This window comes from Solanum pennellii, chromosome 4 (genome assembly GCF_001406875.1).
Source record: "Solanum pennellii chromosome 4, SPENNV200".
In the NCBI taxonomy this organism is placed as follows: Eukaryota; Viridiplantae; Streptophyta; class Magnoliopsida; order Solanales; family Solanaceae; genus Solanum; species Solanum pennellii.
In genome coordinates, this window is record NC_028640.1 from 73,211,293 (window position 1) to 73,233,995 (window position 22,703).

The window sequence follows — 22,703 nt, forward strand, 5'->3', positions numbered from 1 at the left end:
TTTTGGCAATATTTTAATTTTAATTTTTCACGTGACATGTTTAAGATAACAAGATTAAAGGAAATTTTGACACATGTGACATAACTTTAATTTAGAACCACAAGATTAATTTTTTGGGCAACTTTCACATATAGCATACAAAAAATTCATATTTGTATGCTATAGCAAACTTTGCATAATTGCGCTCCATAGCAAACATAAAAACTGTATAATTCGCTATACATATACAAGTGTATAATTCGCTGGCCTAAATTGTATAATTCGCTGGCCTATTTCGCTGCAATTGTATAATTCGCTATCCTATTTTCACTGCAATTGTATAATGTACAATTGTATAATTCACTGCCTATTTCGCTGCAATATTAAGTGTATAGCAAGAAGATATATGTTTTTCTTTCGCTTTATACAAAAACAGAAACACAATATATACACTTCTGTTGTATAAAGCTAGAGAAAATTGTATTTCACTTCAATTGTATAATTCGCAATTGTATAATTCCTTGACCTTTTTCTCTGCAATATTTGAAGTAAAATGTTTGTGAATTGTATAATTAAGTGTATAACACGAAGATATATATTTTTGCATGTGTATATACAATTTTCTCTCGCTTTATACAAAACAAAAACAGAATTATACACTTCTGTGTATAAAGCGAGAGAGGAGAGCGAGAATGGAGAGTGGCGAGCGAGATTTCTGGGAGAGAGACGCTGGCAAATTTTAGCTAATGTTTGCTATGGAGCACAATTAAATCAAACCCTAGCTATTCCATTTAATTTAGGTTATTAGTTTGCTATTATATACAATTTTCCCTTTTTTGAAACGGAGGGAGTATACAAATATGAGAGTAATAACAATAACATGTGAATTAAATTAGAGAGCATTACACAATATACAGTCCAAAATAGTAACTATGTCATAATATTTTCTGTTTGTGTCCAACATATTACATAAAACAGCAAATTACAGTCCAAATTATCAACTTATGTCAAGTCTGTGCCTATTGGTCTCTAGCAAACTATCATAGCAAGAGCACATCTCATCCTGCACAAGCAATTTGTATAATTACAACATTTAATATATTATAAATTGTAACATATAATTTACAAAAAAAAGGTGAATAATTGAAAAAGATATAATAATAATACTCACAATTGGAATAAGCCATCTTTTAGGCAAGGCATTAATCTCATCCTTTATCATTTCATGTGTCAATATATTTGAATTTGATGCTAATAATGTTGCTGCTGCTCCTATTACAAATGCTCTAACACTCATTAACCTCACATCTGCTTCAATATAAACAAATTGTTTGTTAGCCTAAATTTAAACCGCGTTAGTTATAGTTACGTCTAATATTCATTTCTTTCAACACCATTTAAAGAAAACAAAACATATTTGGCGGATTAAATTATGACTCGTTTACGTACCTCCAATTGTACTCATGATGACTTCCACAGTCTTGATTCTTGCATACTCTTTTCTTGAAAAATCTTTACATAATTTTGACAAGAAAAATTTGATAAACTGAATTGGAGTAACAAAATTCACTATCCCTCCAAATTGTGTAACCACACTGGACTTTAAATTCATTATGCTTTCTGTATAACTTCGACTGTCCACAGATACTAATAATCCTCTATAATCTTCATGTTCTTCAAAAGCCAAATATAAACATGCATATGCAAGTAACACCGCAATCCGCGATATTTTTCGTTTCTACAAAAAGAAAAAATAAGACGAAGCAAATTGAAACGGAAGGAAGGAACGAGTAGTAATGAATGGAATAACTTACTTTTGGCACTAAAGAAAGAAACCTATCAACGTAAATTACTGCTGCGTAAATTGTGATTTTTCTGACTCCAAGACTTCCTCCAAACTGCATAATTTCAAAAAAAAAAAATATGAAAATAATAATAATAATGAAAATAATGAAATGGGATTTTCGATTTTCGATTTCATTACGGAAACAATGTTGTAGATTGCAGTACGGCGAGCTTTAGGAAGCCATGGAAGGCTGAGTGTTCTTAATGGAAGTGTGTTAGTGAGTCCAGCAATGGCGATTTTCTCTTCTTCTTTAAGCATGTTTTCGACGTAATCTTCGTTATCTTCTCCAATATCAATTATTTTTTCTGCAAAAAATTGCCTGGCGAATAGTTGAAGACGTCCTCGACATGCACTCATTCGAAGATTTGTGAAAATATCACCCCAATCTTCTTCTGCCATTTTTCTTTTGATTTTGAGTTATTTCTTGGCGAATTTTGTGTTTATATAGAGCAAATCTTGAAATGTGGACTGGAGTTTTTGACCTCTATAAACAAGGGATTCAATTTTTTCTTCTTAAAAACAGGGGATTTAACACATTGAAAAACAGAGCATAAGTGCCTTTTTTTTGGAGTTATTTGGGTGATTTTATGATTATATGGCAAAATTAAAAGAATGTATTAGTAATGTAGCGATTTGTTATCGGTGAATATATGTATTACGGTATTAGTTATTCCACAATTTATTTCGTATAAAATAATATATAGATTCCATGATAACTTATACGTATATTCGTTACGTAGATTTCTAAACAGTCAACCAAATGTTATATACTTATATTAATTAATACATTCTATTTCTTTCCGTTTAAAAAAGAATTGACACATTTCTATATAAAATAATAATTTAACTAAAAAAAAGTCTATTTTAATTTATATCGACACAAATTTATATCATTTATTTTGGATCATAAATTTTAAAAATCTTTCTTTCTTTTTTAAATTTCGTGTCTAGTCAAACTACCTCAGATAAAATGAAACTGAGAAAGTATCTACTTACGAAACATTGTATAAGTTATACGAAAATTAGAACATCAATAATTTATTTCTTATCGCGCTACTAAACAATCCGTAAGTGATAAATGTTGCATCCTAATAGCACTTTTTTGGATTCACTTAAATTTTAGTTCCATCATTGCCCTTGACTATAACGTAATTCAACGAGAGAGTTACTCAGATGATATGCATCGATTGTAAATTCGAATCGTCAAGAGTGCAAAAGAATTGGAGCTAGCAAGAAAAAATAAGACTATGGGCCCGTTTGGATGAGCTTAATAAAAGCAGCTTTAAAAAAGTACTTTTGAAAGTGCTGAAACTTATTTTTAAAATAAGCAGTTATGCGTTTGGATAAAAGTGCTGAAGTTGTTATGCCAAACGTGAAAAGGGAAAAATAGAAGAAAGAGATGTTAGGGTTATATGAGTAATTTGGAGATTGTATAAAAATATTAAGGGAAAAAACATAAAAATGTGGTCAACTTAAAACAGCTTATAAGCTAAAAAAAAAAAAAGCACCCCTACCCCAGCTTTTAACTTTTGGCTGAAAATAAGTTTTTCTTAACTTAAAATAAGCTATTTTGAGTATTGCCAAACAGTTAAATAAGTCAAAAACCAGCTTTTAAGTCAGTTTGACCAGCTTTTAAGCTGAGCCAAACAGGCTCTATAACTTAACTGAAGTATAGTGGAGGATAATTTTTAAATTGTAACCAAAATTAGATTGATAAATTTGAACCTTTTTTTTCTAAAATATTTTGCACTCCTGAAATTCATTGCAATTTGTATCCATGCAAGAGTTCCATTAAACTGACTTTCAAATAAGTCTTAGTTGACTTTCAAAGTATTTTCGAACTGTTTGGAAAATAAAATACAAATATAAGAGTAATAACAATAACAAAATAATGTGAATTAAATTAGAGAGCACTACACCAATATACAGTCCAAAATAGTAACTATGTCATAATATTTCTGTTTGTGTCCAAAATATTATACATAAAACAGCAAATTACAGTCCAAATTATCAACTTATGTCAAGTCTGTGCTTATTGGTCTCTAGCAAATTATCATAGCAAGAGCACACCTCATCCTGCACAATCAATTTCCAACACATATTAATATATAATTACAACACTTTATATATTATAAATTATAACATATAATTTACAAAAAAAAAAAAAGGATATAGTAATACTCACAATTGGAATAATCCATTTTTTAGGCAAGGCATTAATCTCATCCTTTATCATTTCATGTGTCAATATATTTGAATTTGATGCTAATAATGTTGCTGCTGCTCCTATTACAAATGCTCTAACACTCATTAACTTCACATCTGCTTCAATATAAACAAATTCTTTGTTAGCCTAAATTTAAACCGCGTTAGTTATAGTTACGTCTAATATTCATTTCTTTCAACACCATTTAAAGAAAACTATACATATTTGGCGGATTAAATTACGTACCTCCAATTGTACTCATGATGACTTCAACAGTTATGGATTTGGCGTACAATTTTCTTGAAATATCTCTACAGAATCTTGACAAGAAATATTTGACGAACTGAATTGGAGTAAGAAAAGTTACAATCCATTTGAATTGTGTAATAATATTGTACTTCATACTCATTATGCTTCCTATATAGTTTGATGTTGAAATTTGACATTCATATTCTTCAAATTGCTCACAAGCCAAATATAAACATGAAATTGCCAATAATTTCGCAATCGGCAATATTGGTTTCTACAATAAAAAATTTAAGTAAAGTTAACGAAACAGAAACAAATTGAAACGGAATGAGTAATAACGAAAGGAAGTACTTACTTTTGGTACTGATGAAAGATACCTATCAACATAAATCATTGCTGTGTAAACTGTGATTTTTCTGACTCCATTACATCCTCCTATCTGCATATATAGATATAAATTTCAAAAAAAAAATGTAAAATAAAATAAAAATAATGAAATGGGGTTTTCGATTTTCGATTGATTACGTAGACAATGTTGTAGATTGCAGTACGGCGAGCTTCAAGAAGCCATGGAAGGCTGAGTGTTCTTAATGGAAGTATGTTAGTGAGTCCAGCAATGGCGATTTTCTCTTCTTCTTTAAGCATGTTTTCGATGTAATCTTCGTTATCTTCTCCAATATCTTCAAATTCTTCTGCTAAAATTTGTTTATGGACGAATTCTCTTTCGTAATCACCTTTGAAAATAGCTTCTTCATTTGCACTCATTTGAAGATTTTTGAAGATATCACCCCAATCTTCTGCCATTTTTTTCTTCTTCTTTTGATTAGTTATTTCTTGGGGATTTTGTTTTCATATAGAGCAAAGAATAACTGTAGAAACAGAAAATTAAAGAGGACGCAAAAATGGCGGCAAAATCTTGAAATGTGGATTGGAGTTTTTGAGCTCTAAAAACAGGGGATTTTTTTTTCTTTTCAAAACAGGGGATTTTACACATTTTGAAAAAACAGTTTGTTAAAATCCATCTACATATAAACATATAGATTTATTAATATTACTAATAACTTTTTGAAGTACGTGAAATATTATTCTATTATTTTTTGTTAAAATTTAAATCTAATTGAAATTCATTTTTACCTTTTCTTTATTGCATTCAAAAGTTTTCGTGTTGCTATAACTGCAATATTTTTGAGTACATGTGGAATGATTTTTTTGTAATAATATTGCAATTTACGTACTTGATTTGTCATTGTCGATTTTGTGATAAATAAGAAGTCATTTTGCATATGATTTCAAGAAATTTTCTTTGTTACTTGTATAGTTTATTCTCTCGCCAGAATATTTTTGGCTAAGATATTTCATGACAAATTTTAAATGGGAAGTCATCTTTGATATGTTTTCAAGAAATTTCTTATCTTGCTTATATATTTTATTTCTCACCAAAAGATTTTTAGTAAAGATACAACGAATAATATTTTGTGACAATTTTTAAATGAGAAGTCATTTTGCATATGATTTCAAGAAATTTTCTTTGTTACTTATATAGTTTATTCTCTCACCAGAATGTTTTTGGCTAAGATATTTCATGACAAATTTTAAATGGGAAGTCATTTTTTTGATATGTTTTCAAGAAATTTCTTATCTTGCTTATATATTTTATTTCTCACCAGAAGATTTTTAGTAAAGATACAACGAATAATATTTTGTGACAATTTTTAAATGAGAAGTCATTTTGCATATGATTTCAAGAAATTTCCAGTGTTACTTATATAGTTTATTCTCTCACCAGAATGTTTTTGGTTAAGATATTTCATGACAAATTTTAAATGAGAAGTCATCTTTTGATATGTTTTCAAGAAATTTCCTATCTTGTTTATATATTTTATTTCTCACCAAAATATTTTTAGTAAAGATACAACGAATAATATGTTGTGACAATTTTTAAATGAGAAGTCATTTTGCATATGATTTCAAGAAATTTTCTTTGTTACTTATATAGTTTATTCTCTCACCAGAATTTTTAGGCTAAGATATTTCATGACAAATTTTAAATGGAAAGTCATTTTTTTTTATGTTTTCAAGAAATTTCCTATCTTGCTTATATATTTTGTTTCTCACCAGAATATTTTTAGTAAAGATACAATAAATAATATTTTGTGACAATTTTTAAATGAGAAGTCATTTTTTGATATGGTTTCAAGAAATTTCCTTTGTTTATATAGTTTATCTCTCATCAAAATGATTTTAGTAAAGATACAATGAATAGTATTTTGTGATACCTTTTAAATAAGAAGCTATTTTGAGATATAATTTCAAGAAATTTCCTTTGTTAGCTTATATAATTTATTCTCTTACTATCATATCTTAAATAATTTAGTTTATTCTATTACCATCATACCTTAAATGTTTTTAGTGAAGATACCATGAATATTATTTAATTAATAAAAAATAATGACTTTATTTTTATAATGAATTATTAAAATTTTGAATTTATTTTACGATGAATAATTTAGTAAAAAAAATATAAAAATATTACCATGTATATACACATGTATTGTACTTTTATATATAATAAATTTATTTATTTTACATAAACACACGCCACTCAGTTTCGTAGAGGCGAAATTACGCACGTGCACCCGTCACGTGCATCCGTGACGAAATAAACGGCTCAGATTACGCCACGTAATCATCCCTACCACAGCCCCTGCCCCGAATATTCGCAGCCACCCACCCGGAATATCTCATTTGCGTGAAGAGAAATTTTCCTCGAAATTTATTATTAGATCTATAAATAGCAGAGCCATTTTTTCCACAATTTTCTCTTTTTCATTTTCATTGTGATCTTGTGATTTCTCTAGATCTTCTCCTTTTTCTCAATTTTGTCCAAAAAGTTTCTTTATGGATACATTGTTCTTCGATATAATCAAAAAGTTTCATTGCTCTGTTTGTTCAACGCCAGCTTTGCCTTTTGATTCCTTTCATTTTCATCGTCTGAGTTTTAGTCAAACTTGTATTTGCTTCTAACCGTTTGTTACCTGGAGCTGTCACCATGGGTAGAAGTAAGTTTACGCTTCCTTAATTATGAAAATATATCGATTTTTTTGGAATTGGGTTGCTGTTTTTTCACTTGTTTATCGTTAAAATGAATTGGGTTTCTCTTCGTTGACTTGTTAATTGTGGAAGAGAAATTTGAGAGTTTATTCGAATTGGGTTTTTGCTATTTTGCTTGTTTATCATGAAATTGAATTGGCTTTCTGTTCTTTTACTTGTTTATTGTGAAAAAAATTAATTCTTTGAGAGTTCATTGAATTGGGTTTCTGTGCTTTACTTGTTTATTGTGAAAACGTTCTTAGAGAGTTTAATTGAATTGGGTTTCTGCTATTTTGCTTGTTTATCGTGAAGTTGAATTGGGTTTCTCTTTTTTGCCTTGTTTATCGAGGAAGAAAAATTAGAGAGTTTATTGAATTGGGTTTCTGCTATTTTTGCCTGTTTATCGTGAAATTGAATTGGGTTTATCTTCTTTGACTTGTATATTGTGGATTTTTAAGTTTATTGAATTGGGTTTCTGTTTGTGAAACAAATGTTGATCTTTGGGTTCAATTAACTTAATGTTGATGAAATGTTAGTATTTGTTTTTGATAACAGTAGGATCTTGATGGGTGAAGCACAAAATCAATTCCTAATTTTTAGTGCAGTTGGGTAAAGTGTGTTGCTTTGTGGGGGCTTTTGGGAATTTAAATGTTGTATTGGAACTTTAAATGGAATTAGGAATAAAGGGTGTTTGCTGGTCGAATTGTTTCTCTTTTTAGGAAGTTCACAACGTAGGAATGCTGCTATGCTGGATAGTGATGACACGGATAGCTTGAGTTCATCATCAACTACTCGGTCGGATATGATGTTGTCTGGTTTAGAGGAGGTTCAATTTGATAAGGAGACTGTCCTTGATCAATGTGTGGATGCCCTTTATGAGAAAAGGTTTGATATATTTGAATGCTAGAAGTGATTACTCAATTCTGAAGTTCCCATCTTTGATCATTAGCTCCACTTGAGGTTTTTGTTTCTGTTGAAGAATAAGGCTTATGTTTCTATTTGTTTGTTGGCTTTAGGGGATCAACAAGAGAGAAGGCTTTGACATCTATTATAGAAGCATTCAATAGCAACATACAACATGAATTTGTTGAAAAGAAGTAAGGAAATTTGCCTACTTTTTATGAAGTTATATTAGGAAATCTGTTATACTTGCCTCTAAGGTGTGCTAGTTTATATTGTATTATGCTGGCTTTTGTTTGAGGGTTTGGGAGAGGGGGTTGGCTAGCAGTGGTATACATTTCTGCCATTATGGATCGCATTATAGTGATTTCAGCTACATGATTGTCCAGATGTCCAAGGTGTATGGTTTAACTAGTAATGCTAAACATCTCAAAAAATATTCTGCCGCGGGGACAGCATTTATACATTGCTTGAAATCATTCCTACTACCGTGTTTATCCAGATGACATAGGTGTATAATCTATAGATGTGCTTCTTCTGTTTATGTGCTTCACTGATCTAGTCACCAGGCAGTCTGTTTTCATTCAGCAGACTCTACATTGATGAAGATGTTCTTCCCTATTCTTCGTGGCAGCTAACTATTTCAATAATACTTCTCTAGAATAAAAAATTTCTGTATAATCAGCCGTGCAATGCTATAAAGATATATTTAGACCCCTTCTCCCATATCTTAGATTTTTACAGCTCATTCAATAATGGCTTGGAAAGTACCTTGAAACCTTCAGTTAGTTGCATAGGCATTACTAATATCATTGTAATGATGAGCCCTCAGGGGTTTGCTCATTTGGCGAAGGTTGAGGGACTTGTGTCTTAGTTCACAAGTTCGAGCCCTATGCCAACCGAATAAAGTCAGTATTTAAGTTGAGAAGGATAGATGGGAGAGCCCATCAACCCCAAGTTTCCAAGGTTTTGCTCCAGGATGATTTTTCTGTCATAAAAAAAATCATTGTAATTGTGATATATTCATCATTTTTGGTATTTATATTAGTAAGGAATTTAATTCTATGCGACAGAACAAGCTATCGATTATATTATTGTTCAAATTTAGTATGCAGCCACGACTATTATCTAATACAGTGAATGGAATCTCTACTAGGGAACTTCTGACAGACTAGCATTGCATTGTGATTCCAGTCCTAGGAATATTTTATTGCACTCTCTTGTAGTAGGCCTGTTTATCATGTTTTGACTTCTAAGATGCTCTAGGTGCACATAAATTACTTCATTTATCCTAGAAAAAGAAAAAGGTACTCTAGGACCTAGGTTCATGTCTTGTTGTGCACTTCTCATAGTTATGTTCTATCCTTCAGGTTTGCCACATTATTGCAACTATGTTTGAGTTCCATTAGACGTGGTTCCTCCAAGGAGATAGCTTTGGCATCTCATGTTATTGGTTAGTCGTTTGTGCTGTTGATTAATTGTGGTCCTTCTACTGTGATCCACTGAATCAAATGTTTGAGTTGGAAATTTTGCTATTTTTTTGGTTTGGTGATAGGGCTTCTTGCTTTAACTGCTGGCCCTGGGGACAAAGCACACGAGATTCTGGAAGAATCAGTAAAACCTATCTCAGTTGCTCTTAAATCTCGATCTGACAATTCTAAAATATCCTCGGTATGTTCAATGTTGATGAAAAATTCTTTTAATTTTAGTGCTTGCTAGCTCCAAAGCTGACTGCTGTTTGTTTTTTGTGGTTTAGTTACTGGAGTGTTTGGCCATTATCACCTTTGTTGGTGGCAAAGAACCTGAGGAAACAGAAGAGTCTATGCAATTGATGTGGCAAGTCATCAATCCAAAACTGGGTCCCAATGTATGTTATTCATGGTCATCTTTTCGTTTTCTGGAATAGATTATTTACTATCTTATTTTGCTGTATATGCGATGTTTTCTAATCATTTAATTCTGAAACGCTTGATACCTATCAATGAAATCAGTTATTTGCTTAGACAATTCTTAACTTGTTCACTATTATGTCTGGTCCATGGATCAGGTGGCTACTGCTAAACCTTCACCAGTAATGATAACAGCAGTTGTATCTTCTTGGTCTTTCCTTCTTACTACCATGGATGGGTGGACACTAAACCCAAAAAGTTGGCAAGGGTGAGTAAATTCTCTTAAAATCCCCATTCAACGTCTACCTACTCCCCCCCCACCCCAACACCCACACCCCACCACCACCAGAACAACAAAAAGAATGAGAAAGAAAGAGGATAAAGGAAAGAAGAGTCGGAAGAACTTGTAACTGTGGCATCTTCCATGCAAAATTAGATGTGTGAATTATGAGCTGTTGTAAGGCTCATGTTTGGTGATAGTGTTAGATGCTGAATTATTTACTCATGATGCAGGTCAATCTCCTACTTCTCAAATCTTCTAGACAAGGAAGACCGATCTGTGCGCATTGCAGCTGGCGAAACACTTGCTTTAGTTTTTGAAGTTGGGAGTCTGGAAAAGTTTTCTGGTGAATCTAAAGAATCTAGTGACAGCTCCGCAGATGAAACTAACAAATCTAGGGAATTATTACATATACAGGGATTAAGGGCAAAAGTACTGAACCAAGTAAGAACCCTTTCGGCAGAGGCTGGAGGTAAAGGGTCAGCCAAGAAGGATCTTAACAATCAAAGGAACACATTCCGAGATATATTGGAATTTCTAGAGGTAATATGGTATCCCATATCTTCAGCTTTCTCCTCTTGCATTCTCTTTTCTTTTTGCTGCATTTTGTAATTGTCTTATGATTAACATTAGGATGGGTATAGTCCCGAAACCTCAGTCAAGATTGGTGGGCTATTGCTTAGCACAAGTACTTGGGCTCATCTGATACAGGTATGTCTTGTTTCTTTTTAGTTTTATAATAGAACTCACTACATATTTGCTGAAATCGTTTTGTTTTTTTGACAGTTAAACTTCCTTAAGCACTTCCTTGGAGGAGGATTTGTGAAGCATATGCAGGTTTGTTTTCTAATCAAAAGATCAAGCTTTTGGGCTATTGGAATCATTTAATCTTGTGGTAATTAGCTGTTTCCTCTCCAAATTGTGCAGGAAAATGAGTTTCTTCATGATGTATTTGGTTTCACACCGAAGAAGAATCTCCCAGCTTCTCAGCATCGTGTATCTGGAACTGACAAGGTGGCATCTTGAGCTTCTACGTACCACTTTAATTTGTAACAGTTGCTCTAGAAATGTACCTCTTCCAGATTTAGTTTGGAAAAAGAAAGCGATATTCCTTGTTATTGGGAGGGAGATGGACCTACTGTTTAAACTTGAGGAAGCATTTTAAAGATAATGTTCTGTTTTGCAGAGAATGTACAAGTCGCCAAATTCCATCCTTAACAAAGCCAGGACTCAATTTCTAAACAAGCAAAGAATGTTGTCCCAGGCAAGTTCTTTTCCTTTGCGAACACACACTCCTTTTTTTCCCCGAGTGTTGAGAAAATTTGTTAGGCAGCTCACACACTCGATGGATCTTGTATCCAAGTTTATGGGGTGTAGGGTTCTTCAACTAAACCTGAGATATATTTATTTCAGGACAAGAATGTCGGCTACTATGAGGGTGGTGATGAGTTCTGAACACAACCAGTTGCAGCAACACAGCCCCCTCGAAAACATGCAAGGACAATTTTCCTTCGTGTCATACTATACATTCATAGTGACAGATTTAATGAACAAAATGATTAAAAAAGATAGTTATTTGATCATTTTGGTTGCTACTTGGTAGTATTCCCTTATTTTTCTTTTTCATTATGTAATAAAATACATTTGATTTGTTACCTCTGATGGAGTTCATCAGTAGTGCATAAGAAATGCCAGCCACTTTCTGTTGAAATTTTTGAAGTAAGGTTTTATTTGGTTTTGTTGGAGTTGATTTTTTTAAAGGTTAGCATATTTGGGATTGAATGCCATTGGATCTATTTGAATACGAGTAGTAAATATAACCTATTAGATTACAGATAAGGTAAAACCTAATATTTTTTAATCTTATTTTATTCTGACATTCACAATATAATTTATTTTTGGTAGAATTTAACTTCATTTATAAACAGAGATTAATTTCAGTAGATTTTATTATTTATACATAATATTTTGCTATTTCTGATATTGTATACTTTGTGTTTGTTAAGGATTAACACTATTAAAAATGATTTGTTGTATATTTTAAGCAAATGATGTTTCAATATTATTTTTTAATAATTCTTTCTTAACAAATAATGTTTAATAATACATGTAAAAAGTTCATTGCTTATGGAAACTAATGTAGACATGCATAAAGCAACTGTTGTTTAAGACAAATTATACTATCATGCAAATGAAGTTCTTAAATTATTAGTCAAATACTTCATGTGGAAAAAATAACTTTTGCTTTTACTTGTGGCTTCTAATATATCAGTAAAAAAAAGTTGTGATTTCTACCTTTTAACATAAACTAAGTATCTTTCATTAAGTTTATCCATAAACTTATACTCATCATTTATGTGTATTTCCTGAGTTCTATGAATCTTTGTAGATAAGAATGTATCTATTAATTATGACACTCAATATCGGGAAAACAGATTCATTTTCAAGTTTAAACGAGTTTCAAAACACGTAAATGTAGATTTTTCTGATTTTTCTGTGCTGTAATATATGGAGTTTTTGTGATAAGGAATTTCCGAAATGAAATGGCCGAATTTTTTCATGGACGTTCCTTAAGACCTTAGCAATTGACCCAGTTTGTCCCGCGGAAAAACTAGCGCATTCTAAAGTCCAAAAGAGCCCCAAAATAAGTAAACACAGATTTTGTCAATTTTCGTATGCTATAGTCAATGAATTTTTTGTGATCAGGAATTCCGAAACAAAATTGCCAAAATTTTTCATGGACGTCCGTTAAGATCTTAACAAAGCACTCAGTTCGTTCCGCGGGGAAAACAAGGGCATTTTCAAGTTCAAACAAGCCCCAAACTAGGTACACACAAATTTTGTCAATTTTCGTATGCTATAGTCCATGAATTTTTTGTGATCCAGAATTTCGAAAATAAAGTGACCGGAAATTTTCATGGACGTCTTTTAAGACCTTAGTAATGGACCAAGTTCGCCCCTCCAGAAAAACAAACGCATTTTCAAGTTCAAACGAGCTCCAAAATAGGTAAATGCAGATTTTATTGTTATTCGTGTGCTATACTACATGGATTTTTTGTGATCCGCAATTTCTTTAAAAAATGGCTGAAATTTTTTCATGAACGTTCGTTAAAACCTTAGCAATGGACCCAGTTCGTCTCGTGGGGAAAACATGCACATTTTCAAGTTCAAACAAGCACCAAAGCACGTAAACGCAAATTTTATTGATTTTCTTGTGTTATAGTCCATGAATTTTTTTGTGATTCAAAATTCTCGAAACAAAATAATGAAATTTTTTAATGGATATCCGTTAAGACCTTAGCAATGAATCCATTCATCTCGCGGAAAAAAACGAGCACATTTTCAAGTTCAAATGAGCCCAAAAGCAGGTAAATACAGATTTTATCGATTTTTGTGTGTTATAGTCCATGTTTTTTTTTTGATTAACAATTCTCGAAATAAAATGATTGAGTTTTTTATGGATGTAAGTTAAGACCTTAGAAATGGATTCAGTTTGTCCCGCTAGGATAACAGACGAATTTTCAAGTTCAAACGACCCCAAAGCACACAAACGTAAATTTATCGATTTCAGTGTGTTATAGTCCATTAATTTTTTGTGATTCAGAATTTCCAAGATAAAATGAAATTTTTTTTCATGGTCATCTGTTAAGATCTTAGACATGGACCAGTTCATCCCGTAGGAAGAACGTATGCATTTTCAAGTTCAAATGAGCCTAAAGCAGGTAAATGCATATTTTATCGATTTTCGCGTGTTATAGTTCATGTATTTTTTGTGATCAACAAAATCCTAAAACAAAATGATCGAAATTTGTCACGGACGTCCATTAAGATCTTAGTAGTGGATTCAGTTAATCCCGCTGGGAAAACGGGCGCATTTTCAAGTTCAAACGAGCCGCGAAATAGTTAAACACAAATTTTACCGATTTTCGTGTGCTATAATCCATGGATGTTTGTAATTGGGAGTTCTCAAATAAAATAACCAAAATTTTTCATAGACTTCCGTTAATACCTAAGCAATGAACCCAGTTCATTTGGTGGGGAAAGCATATGCATTTTCAAGTTCAAACAAGCCCAAATGCAGGTAAATGCAGATTGTGCCAATTTTTGTGTGTTATAGTCCATAATTTTTTGTAATCCGAAATTTTCAAATCAAAATGGCTGAAATTTTGCGTGGACGTCCACCAAAACCTTAAAAATGGACCCATTTCGTCCCTCGGGGAAAATAGGAACATTTTCAAGTTCACAAGAGCTCCAAAGCAGGTAAATACAAAATTTACCTATTTTCGTGTGTTATAATTTATGGATTTTTTGCGATTAAGAATTTTCCAAATAAATAATTGAAATTTTTCATGGACGTCCGTTAAGACCTTACAAATAGAACAAGTTAGTTCCGCAGGAAAAACGACTACATTTTCAAGTTCAAACTAGCCCCAAAGTAGGTAAACGCAGATTTTGCTAATTTTGTGTGCTATAGTCCATGGATTATTTGTGATTCAAAATTTCTGAAACAAAATGGCTAAAATTTTTCATGGACGCCCATTAAGATCTTAGAAATAAACTCAGTTCTTCCCGCAGGAAAAATAAGCGTATTTTCAAGTTCAAACGAGGCCCCAAATGAGGTAAACACATATTTTACTAATTTTCGTGCATTATAGTTCATGGATTTTTGGTGATATGAAATTCTTGAAATAAAATGACCGAAATTTTGCATGAAAGTTCGTCAAGACCTTAGCAATGGACCCACTTCGTCCCATAGGGTAAACAGACACATTTTCAAGTTCAACGAGCCCAAAAACAAGTAAACACACATTTTGTTGATTTTCCTGTGTTATAGTCCATGCATTTTTGTGAAAGGAATTTCCTATACTAAATGGCTAAAATTTTCATAGACGTCCGTTAAGACCTTAACAATATACTTAGTTTGTCATGAAGGAAAAACAAGTGCATTTTCAAGTTCAAAAGAGCCCTAAAGCAGGTAAATGAAGATTTTATCAACTTTCGTGTGCTATAGTCTGGATTTTTAATGATTCAAAATTCTTGAAATAAAATGGCTGAAATTTTGTATGGACGTCTATTAAGACCTTAACAATAGATCGAGTTTGCCCCGCGCGGAAAACATACACATTTTCAAGTACAAACTAGTCCCAAAGCAGGTAAATGAAGATTTATTTGACTTTCGTGTGTTAATCCATGGATTTTTTGTGATCCAGAATTCTCGAAACAAAATGGATAAACTTTTTCACGGACATCCGTTAAGATCTTAGCAATGAACCAAGTTTGTCCTGCGGGGAAACAAACACATTTTCAAGTTCAAACGAGCCCAAAAAAGGTAAATTCAGATTTTGCCTATTTTCGTGTGCTATAATCCATGAATTATTTGTGATCTGGAATTTCCGAAATAGAATGACATAAATTTTTTCATGGACTTCCGTTAAGACATTAGCAATGGATTCAGTTTGTCCCGCGGGAAAAATGGACGTAATTTCAAGTTCAAACAAGCCCCAAAGCAGGTAAACGGGGATTTTTTTATTTTCATGTGCTATAGTCCATGAATTTTTGTGATCCAGAATTCTCGAAATAAAACGAGTGAAATTATTCATGAACGTCCGTTAAGACCTTAGTAATGGACCAGTTCGTCCTGTGGGAAAAACAGACGCATTTTCAAGTTCAAAAGAGCCCCAGCGCAGGTGAATGTAAATTTTACTGATTTTTGTGTGCTATAGTTCATGAATTTCTTGTGATCAGAAATTTTCGAAACAAAATGACCAAAATTTTTATGGACGTCCGTTAAGACTTTAGGATGAATGTCTTTATTTATGTCAATTTTCGTTATTATTTCCTTCCAAAAAAGAGTTATTATTTTCAAAATTGCCACTAAAAGATACTTAGTAGTGACAACTATGTCGCCACTATAATTAAGTTAATGCTAGTATGACTTAATGATATAACAAATAGCCACTAAAACTATATAAGTCTGTCACTAAAACATGTTCGTGGCGACCTTTGTCGTTGTAAATGCTTCATAAGTAGCCGCTAAAATTTCTTATTTGTGACGACTTTTGTTGCTGCTAATACTCCTTAAGAGGACTCATTCGTGGCAGCCACTGTCGCCGCTAATACTGTACAAGCCGCCATTAAAAGTTTGTATTCGTGGCGAACTGTCGCTGCTAATATTGTACACGCCGCCACTAAAAGATTGTATTCGTGGCGATCTTTGTCGAATACTCTATCCTTCGCCACTAAAAGGTCTCATTTGTGGCGAATTCTGTCGCTGCTAATACTCTGTAAGTCGCCACTAAAAGTACTTATTTGGTGGCGATATTCTTTTGCTGTAAATACTTCTTCAGTCGCCACTAAAAGGTCTCTTTCTTGACGACTTTTGTCGCTGCTTATACGGTACAAATCGTCATTAAAAGATCTTATTCGTGGTGACCTTAATACTGTACAAGTTGCCACTAAAAGGGTTTATCCATGGAATTATGTGATATTCTTAAATTTTTCATATGCATTACCTATGAATTTGGTTCCTTGTGCTACTTGATTTTTTTTTAAAAAAAACTTTATCAGGACTTTCGTAATGAGGTTGTAGATATTACGTATAGTTCATTATTTTTATGCATATTTTAGTATTTGCAAGCCAACTTTTAATAATGACACAACTTTCTTAATTTTCATATGTATATTAGCCCATGATTTCGTGTCTTGGGGCACCCGAAATTTTTTTTAAAAAAAATTATTATGAGGACCTTCGTAATGAGTTAGGAGACCATTACGTATAATTCTACCATTTATATCACATATATTTACGCATTTACGAGCCAATATTTAGGAATTACACGATTTTCTTTGCTTTTCGTGTGCATTATTAGCCCATGAATTTGACGTCTTGAGGCATCCAAAACTTTTTTAGATCTTTTTTATGAGGACTTCCATAATGAGTTGGAGAACAGTACATATAGACCACCAACTTTTACGCATATTTTTACATTAACGATCCAACTTTTAGGAATTATGCGTTTTTTTCTCGTGTGTATTAGTCCATGAATTGGCGTCTTAGGGCATTAAAAAAAATTATAATGACCTCTGTAATGAGTTGGCGGAGTATTACGTATAGTCCCACCATTTTTTTCATGCATAATTTCGTTACGAGCCAACTTTTAAGAATTATGCGATTTTCTTGGATTTTCATGTGTTTTAGCCTATGAATTTGGCGTCTTGGGGCACACATAGTTTTTGTCGAAAAGACTTTATAGTCCGGTTATTTTTAACACTATTTTCGCATTTACGAGCCAACTTTTGAACTTATGCGACTTTCTTGACTTTTTGTGTATATTAGCCATGGATTTGACGCCTTTAAGTCACTCGATTTTTTTTATAAAAAAACATTATGAAGGTCTTCGTAATGAGTTGGGAACATTACGTAAAGTCCCACAATTTTTAATGCATGTTTTTGCATCTACGAGCCAATGCTTAGAAATCATGCGACTTCTTGAATTTTCGTGTGTATTAGTACATGAATTTGACGTCTTGCAGTACCCAATATTTTTTAGCAAAACTTTATAACGACATTTGTTATGAGTCAGGAGGGCATTACATATAATTTCACCATTTTTTCATGCATATTTCATATTTACTACCGAAGTTTTAAGAACACAACTTTCTTGATTTTTCATATGTATTAGTCTGGATTTGATGTCTTAGAGCACCCAAGAAAATTTTCTGAAAAAAACTTTGAAGATCTCCATAATGAGTTACGTATAATCTCTAATGTTTTATTTCATGCATATTTTCATATTTACAAGCTAACTTTTACAAATACGCGACTGTTTTTTTTCGTCTCATGTAACACAACAAAATGGGAGTGTTAATAGGGTAAAACGTATGCAAACCTTACTCCTTTATCTCCCGAGCAGAAAAATTATTTCCAATTAATCCTCAACGTCATAGTTTTACATAACCATTTATATTCAATCCTCATCTCATAAATACCTGCTTTTTTACTACATCGGAAAATTCAAAGAAACTTTGAGCCATGGTATATACTAAAGTATATTTGATGAACACAAAATCCAACTGAAATAACTCTGTAAGGTAACTAAAAGGTAATATCTTTTTTTTTTCTGGTGGCTTATCAACAATTTGTAAAGGAAGCTTCCATATCAATGGCCTGTCAAACCTGAAAAGTGTTTTTTCATGGCTTGATCCTTTCTGTAATGATTTGATCTACCCCCTCCTCTTCTCCCACCTCTCCCTCCTCTGAACCCTCGACCTCCCCCGCTTCCATCCATCTCATCTGATTCCGGCTCATTGTCTTTCTCCTCGTTTGACTCTCCCCCTCTTCTCCCACCTCTCCCTCCTCTGAAGAACCCTCGACCTCCCCCTCTTCCACCCATTTCATTTGATCCGGGCTCGATGTCTTTCTCCTCGTTTGAGTCTCTTCTTCTCCCACCTCTTCCTCCTCTGTAGAACCCTCGACCTCTGCCCCTTCCACCCATTTCATTTGATTCCGGCTCGTCGTCTTTCTCCTCGTTTGGCTCGGTCAGCCGTTTAACTGCACCCAAAGGAAGATTACCACCTCGTCCCAACCCATGTATCATCTCCTTTTGAGCTTGATTTACTAAAGAAGCTTCATTGTAATTAGCCACTGCAACAGCACCCTCAACTTTGTAACTATAGTTCTTGCCGTCTTTGACGTAAAACTGTGGCATCTTTCTTGATCCCCATTTAGAAGCATTGGAAGCTGAGCTACCATTATCAGCTTCAGAACTTCTCCCACGGCTGAAGTTTGTCTTGTCTTGGAGGTTCTCAGTTTCCTCAAATGCTGAATCACCAATACTTAGGCCTAAGTCATCAAATGAGTCATCATACTCATCTTCATACTCGAGCTGTGATGAAAGTGCAAGGGTTTTTGCCAAATCCTTCGCATCTCTAGAGTCAAGTGTCAAGGAAGCAGGCTCGTCACTGGCTGTTTTTCTGATAAATCTTCCAGCTGGAGCTATAGATGAATTAGAAGAGCCTACAGCTTTGTAAGGCGATGCTGCGGGCACAATGTTTCTAGGGGGAATTGGTGTAGATTCCACTAGTTTCCCTTTACCTTTGTCATTTCTGGTCATGGATGCAACATCAGACTTGGGTGGTGGTAATTTCTCCAAGGAGATGTCCAAGGACTGCAATTCCTCATGAAGGGTACCCTCAAGAATCCTCTGAATGACCTCTTCAGGATTCTGGTTATATACTTCAAGACAAGCAGCTAAGAAACCTTTTCCATAATCAGGGAACAGGTCTCTTATTTGACTTATTTTTGACTCCATAATAGCAGCATCTTCATCAACCTGGGGTCGGTTGTCTTTTCCAGAGGCTGCCGGATGGGCTGCCCTTCCAATATTATCTTCTACAGGGCTTATTGTGATCCCCAACAGAAACTTGAATTGATCATCATCCATTGATATCCACCCTGCATGAGACTAAGTCAGTTCAGATATCATCTTAAACCACAAACATGCATGAGTGGAATGAAGAATAAGCAGAGACGTGGGACATCAGACGAGTAAAACTGAGAAAGAAGAGGGGTTTAAGTTTCTCAAAAGGATTAAAGAAAGAAGAGAGGCTTAAGTTTCTCAACCAAAATATTAACAAGCCATATAAAGAGAGGACGAATGTAGATATCTCTGGCATTTTCTGCTAAAGCTTCAATCACAGAAAATGTTAATTCACACTCTAAACAGAGTTTCATATGTTCCATTTTCTTTCTGTCATGCATGCTCTCATTTGGAATCTATGACCCATAGCATGATAACCACCTTAAACTTTGAGAAACAAGTCCTCTACGCATCATTTTCAGCTAATTACCTGTATTCCGTAGTAACTCGATTCTTCTCATTATGTTGTAATTTTGTTCAATGATTTGGAGAAACGTTCCTTTTCTATGGCCCTCTAGAGCCTGCGAGTAATCTCCACTGATATCCCTCACTGACTGCACTAATATATCTGCTCTTATAGCAGGATCCTCCACATTGGTCGGGAACATTTTCATGGTAGCAGGAAGCGGAGAACTTTCAACAAACGCCTCATCACTTAGATAGCACAAGTATAGCAGCTTCCAACCAAAATTTACTATCCTTGTGGATAACATTTTGAGACTGACAAAAACATTTGAGCGCATTTCATTAGATGACTCCGTCAAACTTTTCTCTCCGGAGGTTAAAATTATGTGGAAGCCCCGCCGCAAAGAGGGAAGCAATAAATTATGCAATCTTGCAAGGGTAGTAAGAACCTCCTCATTTCCATGACTGCACAGAGAAAAGACGCTAATGAATATGAACTTTGTTGTGCCTACCTCAAATAAGCACAAAACTATTAATCCATAGGCAGGTAATGAGAACACAAATTACCCAAATTCGCAATAATAAAAGTGCAGCTCACAAGGTTTAAGCATGGAAAGCGTGAAATAACAAATAAGTTGCAAATTATCAGAGACAAATAAATGAAGAGTCAATGATACTCTGCAATACAATGAGTTCCATATTTTGGAGCAAGACATTGAGATTCTAAGTGCTTATCCTAGTAATTCATTGGTAAATCAACACACTACACATACTGATGCAACAGAAAACAACCAAAAGGTTAGTACCTCATTTCAACAGGACAGCAGAAGTAGATGGATGCTTGCTTATACGCATTGACAAACGCATCCATAGATACCACAGCATCATTTAAGAAATCCATCACCTGAAGGCGCAAGTATGAAGCTTCGTACAGTAAGAAATAACAAATTTCACACACTACTGACAAGAATTGGATGAGTTACATTTTATTGGCATTGGAAGCACATCACATTATGGCAGGGTAACATTTCACAGTTCAACGAATCTTCCACTTATTTGTGGGCTGGTTAAGGGACTATTTATGGTTAAACTTTTCACAACTTATCAATGGATATAACCCTTTTGGTATGAATAGTTTATCGGTTTGGGCCTCACTGTTCTTATTTGGACATCTTGTTTGGGCTAACACACGCATAGAGATATATATATACTCACACACACACACTAGTCTTTGGGAACATGTGTTGCACGTTTGTCCGAAACAATAATGTATTCATCACATCTTCCACATAATCAATAAATTTGAGAGTTTAGAAATTGATATTATGCAATCTAAAAATCGTTGTAAAGAAAGAAGAGATTCTTACTAAACAAATATAATGAATCATCAGAAATCTCACATATAATCATAATTATATTTTGTCATGCAATAATGATGTCATGAAATTTGAGAGGGGATAAAAATGAAAAGCATAAATATAATTAAATGTGACAATACATAGATGAAGAAGGACTAAGTTGCTCGGGTGCAGCGGGTGCGGTTCTAGAGGCCGGATTCTTTATGATCAAATTTTTAAGCTCGGCGTTATGGATCCATGCACGGATATGGGTGCAGGAAAATTCGCCTAAAACTAATTAAAATATCTGAAGAATAGAGTTATAAAATCTAAATTATAAGATATTAAATAGAGAACTTGAGGAGAAACATGGAAGGAGATTAAATGAAAAGGAGTGACATAGAAATTTTTATATAAAAGATATTCCATTCTCTAATTTCACTTTAGCTTTTGTATTGATTATAGGAATCATTCCCAAACATTCCCATCGGTTTTGGCAAAGTACCCAAAATCCGTTGACCAAATCGGACACGGATCCCCACACCCACACCCACGTCGTGTCGACGCGGGTGCTGCACCAAAAGTAAAGAGTCCGAGCAACTTAGAAGAAGGAATCAAATAAAAGAAGAAAGTTTGAAACAACAATTGAACACTACTGTTTCTTATGATTTATCTCATATCATCAGTTTCAAAAAAAAAAAATCTCATATTGTCCAATGTCTTAATTTATAAGTTTGCAAGACCAACGTTTTTCTTAATTCATATGAGAAAATGAAAAGATAAGAGTTCAAAATTTAATTTTAAATTGAAGGGTTTTGAAACCATGATCTATTCATTATCATCTTTTCTTAATGTCTTTCTCATTTAAAAGTTGATTCAATTTCGGACTTAACACCTTCCCACTTTAAGTATTTAGTAATATATATATATATATATATATATATATATATATATTGACAGTTTGTTCATTCATAATACTAAAATTCATTGACTTTTGAATTGTACCTATCATCTTTTTTTGAGTTACCAACGTCAGGGGCAGATGTATATTGTCGAGACATGAATGATTTCGCTTTTAGATGAGATGGTCACATATATAATAA

General features: G+C 33.3%; 4 protein-coding genes across 4 annotated transcripts in view; 1 reads left to right on the forward strand and 3 right to left on the reverse strand.

Annotated features, from left to right (window-relative positions):
• Positions 1-915: 915 nt before the first annotated feature.
• LOC107017042 (cyclin-D3-1-like) lies at positions 916-2,224 on the reverse strand. The gene is made up of 5 exons (XM_015217325.2): positions 1,964-2,224; positions 1,794-1,877; positions 1,429-1,717; positions 1,151-1,287; positions 916-1,042 (listed from the first exon to the last, which is right to left on the reverse strand). Exons 1-5 carry the CDS (start codon positions 2,222-2,224, stop codon positions 977-979), a joined length of 837 nt encoding a protein of 278 aa, XP_015072811.1. The 3' UTR covers positions 916-976.
• Positions 2,225-3,777: 1,553 nt separating this feature from the next.
• LOC114076747 lies at positions 3,778-5,167 on the reverse strand. The gene is made up of 5 exons (XM_027916133.1): positions 4,806-5,167; positions 4,636-4,719; positions 4,278-4,554; positions 4,011-4,147; positions 3,778-3,901 (listed from the first exon to the last, which is right to left on the reverse strand). The coding sequence occupies exons 1-5, from the start codon at positions 5,082-5,084 to the stop codon at positions 3,836-3,838; spliced, it is 843 nt and encodes a 280-aa protein (XP_027771934.1). The 5' UTR covers positions 5,085-5,167; the 3' UTR covers positions 3,778-3,835.
• Positions 5,168-7,024: 1,857 nt separating this feature from the next.
• On the forward strand, positions 7,025-12,184 carry LOC107018184 (interferon-related developmental regulator 2). Its single transcript, XM_015218598.2, has 13 exons — positions 7,025-7,339; positions 8,090-8,255; positions 8,387-8,467; positions 9,641-9,723; positions 9,826-9,941; positions 10,027-10,137; positions 10,318-10,427; positions 10,673-10,982; positions 11,073-11,150; positions 11,226-11,276; positions 11,367-11,453; positions 11,626-11,703; positions 11,853-12,184. The coding sequence occupies exons 1-13, from the start codon at positions 7,330-7,332 to the stop codon at positions 11,892-11,894; spliced, it is 1,323 nt and encodes a 440-aa protein (XP_015074084.1). The 5' UTR covers positions 7,025-7,329; the 3' UTR covers positions 11,895-12,184.
• A 6,138-nt stretch (positions 12,185-18,322) lies between these two features.
• LOC107017686 overlaps positions 18,323-22,703 on the reverse strand; it is a 32,320-nt gene continuing 27,939 nt past the window's right edge. Inside the window, exons 15-17 of the mRNA XM_015217907.2 lie at positions 21,070-21,167; positions 20,289-20,728; positions 18,323-19,893 (exon numbers count right to left, since the gene is read on the reverse strand). Coding sequence (XP_015073393.2) covers positions 18,599-19,893; positions 20,289-20,728; positions 21,070-21,167 — 1,833 coding nt within the window. The 3' untranslated portion in view covers positions 18,323-18,598. The remainder of the gene's footprint in view (positions 19,894-20,288; positions 20,729-21,069; positions 21,168-22,703) is intronic.

Excerpts from the sequence above, each read along its gene's own strand:
- LOC107017042 (XM_015217325.2), bottom strand. The coding sequence starts at position 2,224 with ATGGCAGAAGAAGATTGGGGTGATATTTTCACAAATCTTCGAATGAGT. Across the intron at positions 1,288-1,428 it reads CATCATGAGTACAATTGGAG|ATGTGAGGTTAATGAGTGTT; the intron begins GTACGTAAACGA and ends ATATTGAAGCAG. Across the intron at positions 1,043-1,150 it reads AAAGATGGCTTATTCCAATT|GATGAGATGTGCTCTTGCTA; the intron begins GTGAGTATTATT and ends TTGCTTGTGCAG.
- LOC114076747 (XM_027916133.1), bottom strand. The coding sequence starts at position 5,084 with ATGGCAGAAGATTGGGGTGATATCTTCAAAAATCTTCAAATGAGTGCA. Across the intron at positions 4,720-4,805 it reads CAATCTACAACATTGTCTAC|ATAGGAGGATGTAATGGAGT; the intron begins GTAATCAATCGA and ends CTATATATGCAG. Across the intron at positions 4,148-4,277 it reads CATCATGAGTACAATTGGAG|ATGTGAAGTTAATGAGTGTT; the intron begins GTACGTAATTTA and ends ATATTGAAGCAG.
- LOC107018184 (XM_015218598.2), top strand. Across the intron at positions 8,468-9,640 it reads CATGAATTTGTTGAAAAGAA|GTTTGCCACATTATTGCAAC; the intron begins GTAAGGAAATTT and ends TCTATCCTTCAG. Across the intron at positions 10,138-10,317 it reads ATCCAAAACTGGGTCCCAAT|GTGGCTACTGCTAAACCTTC; the intron begins GTATGTTATTCA and ends TCCATGGATCAG.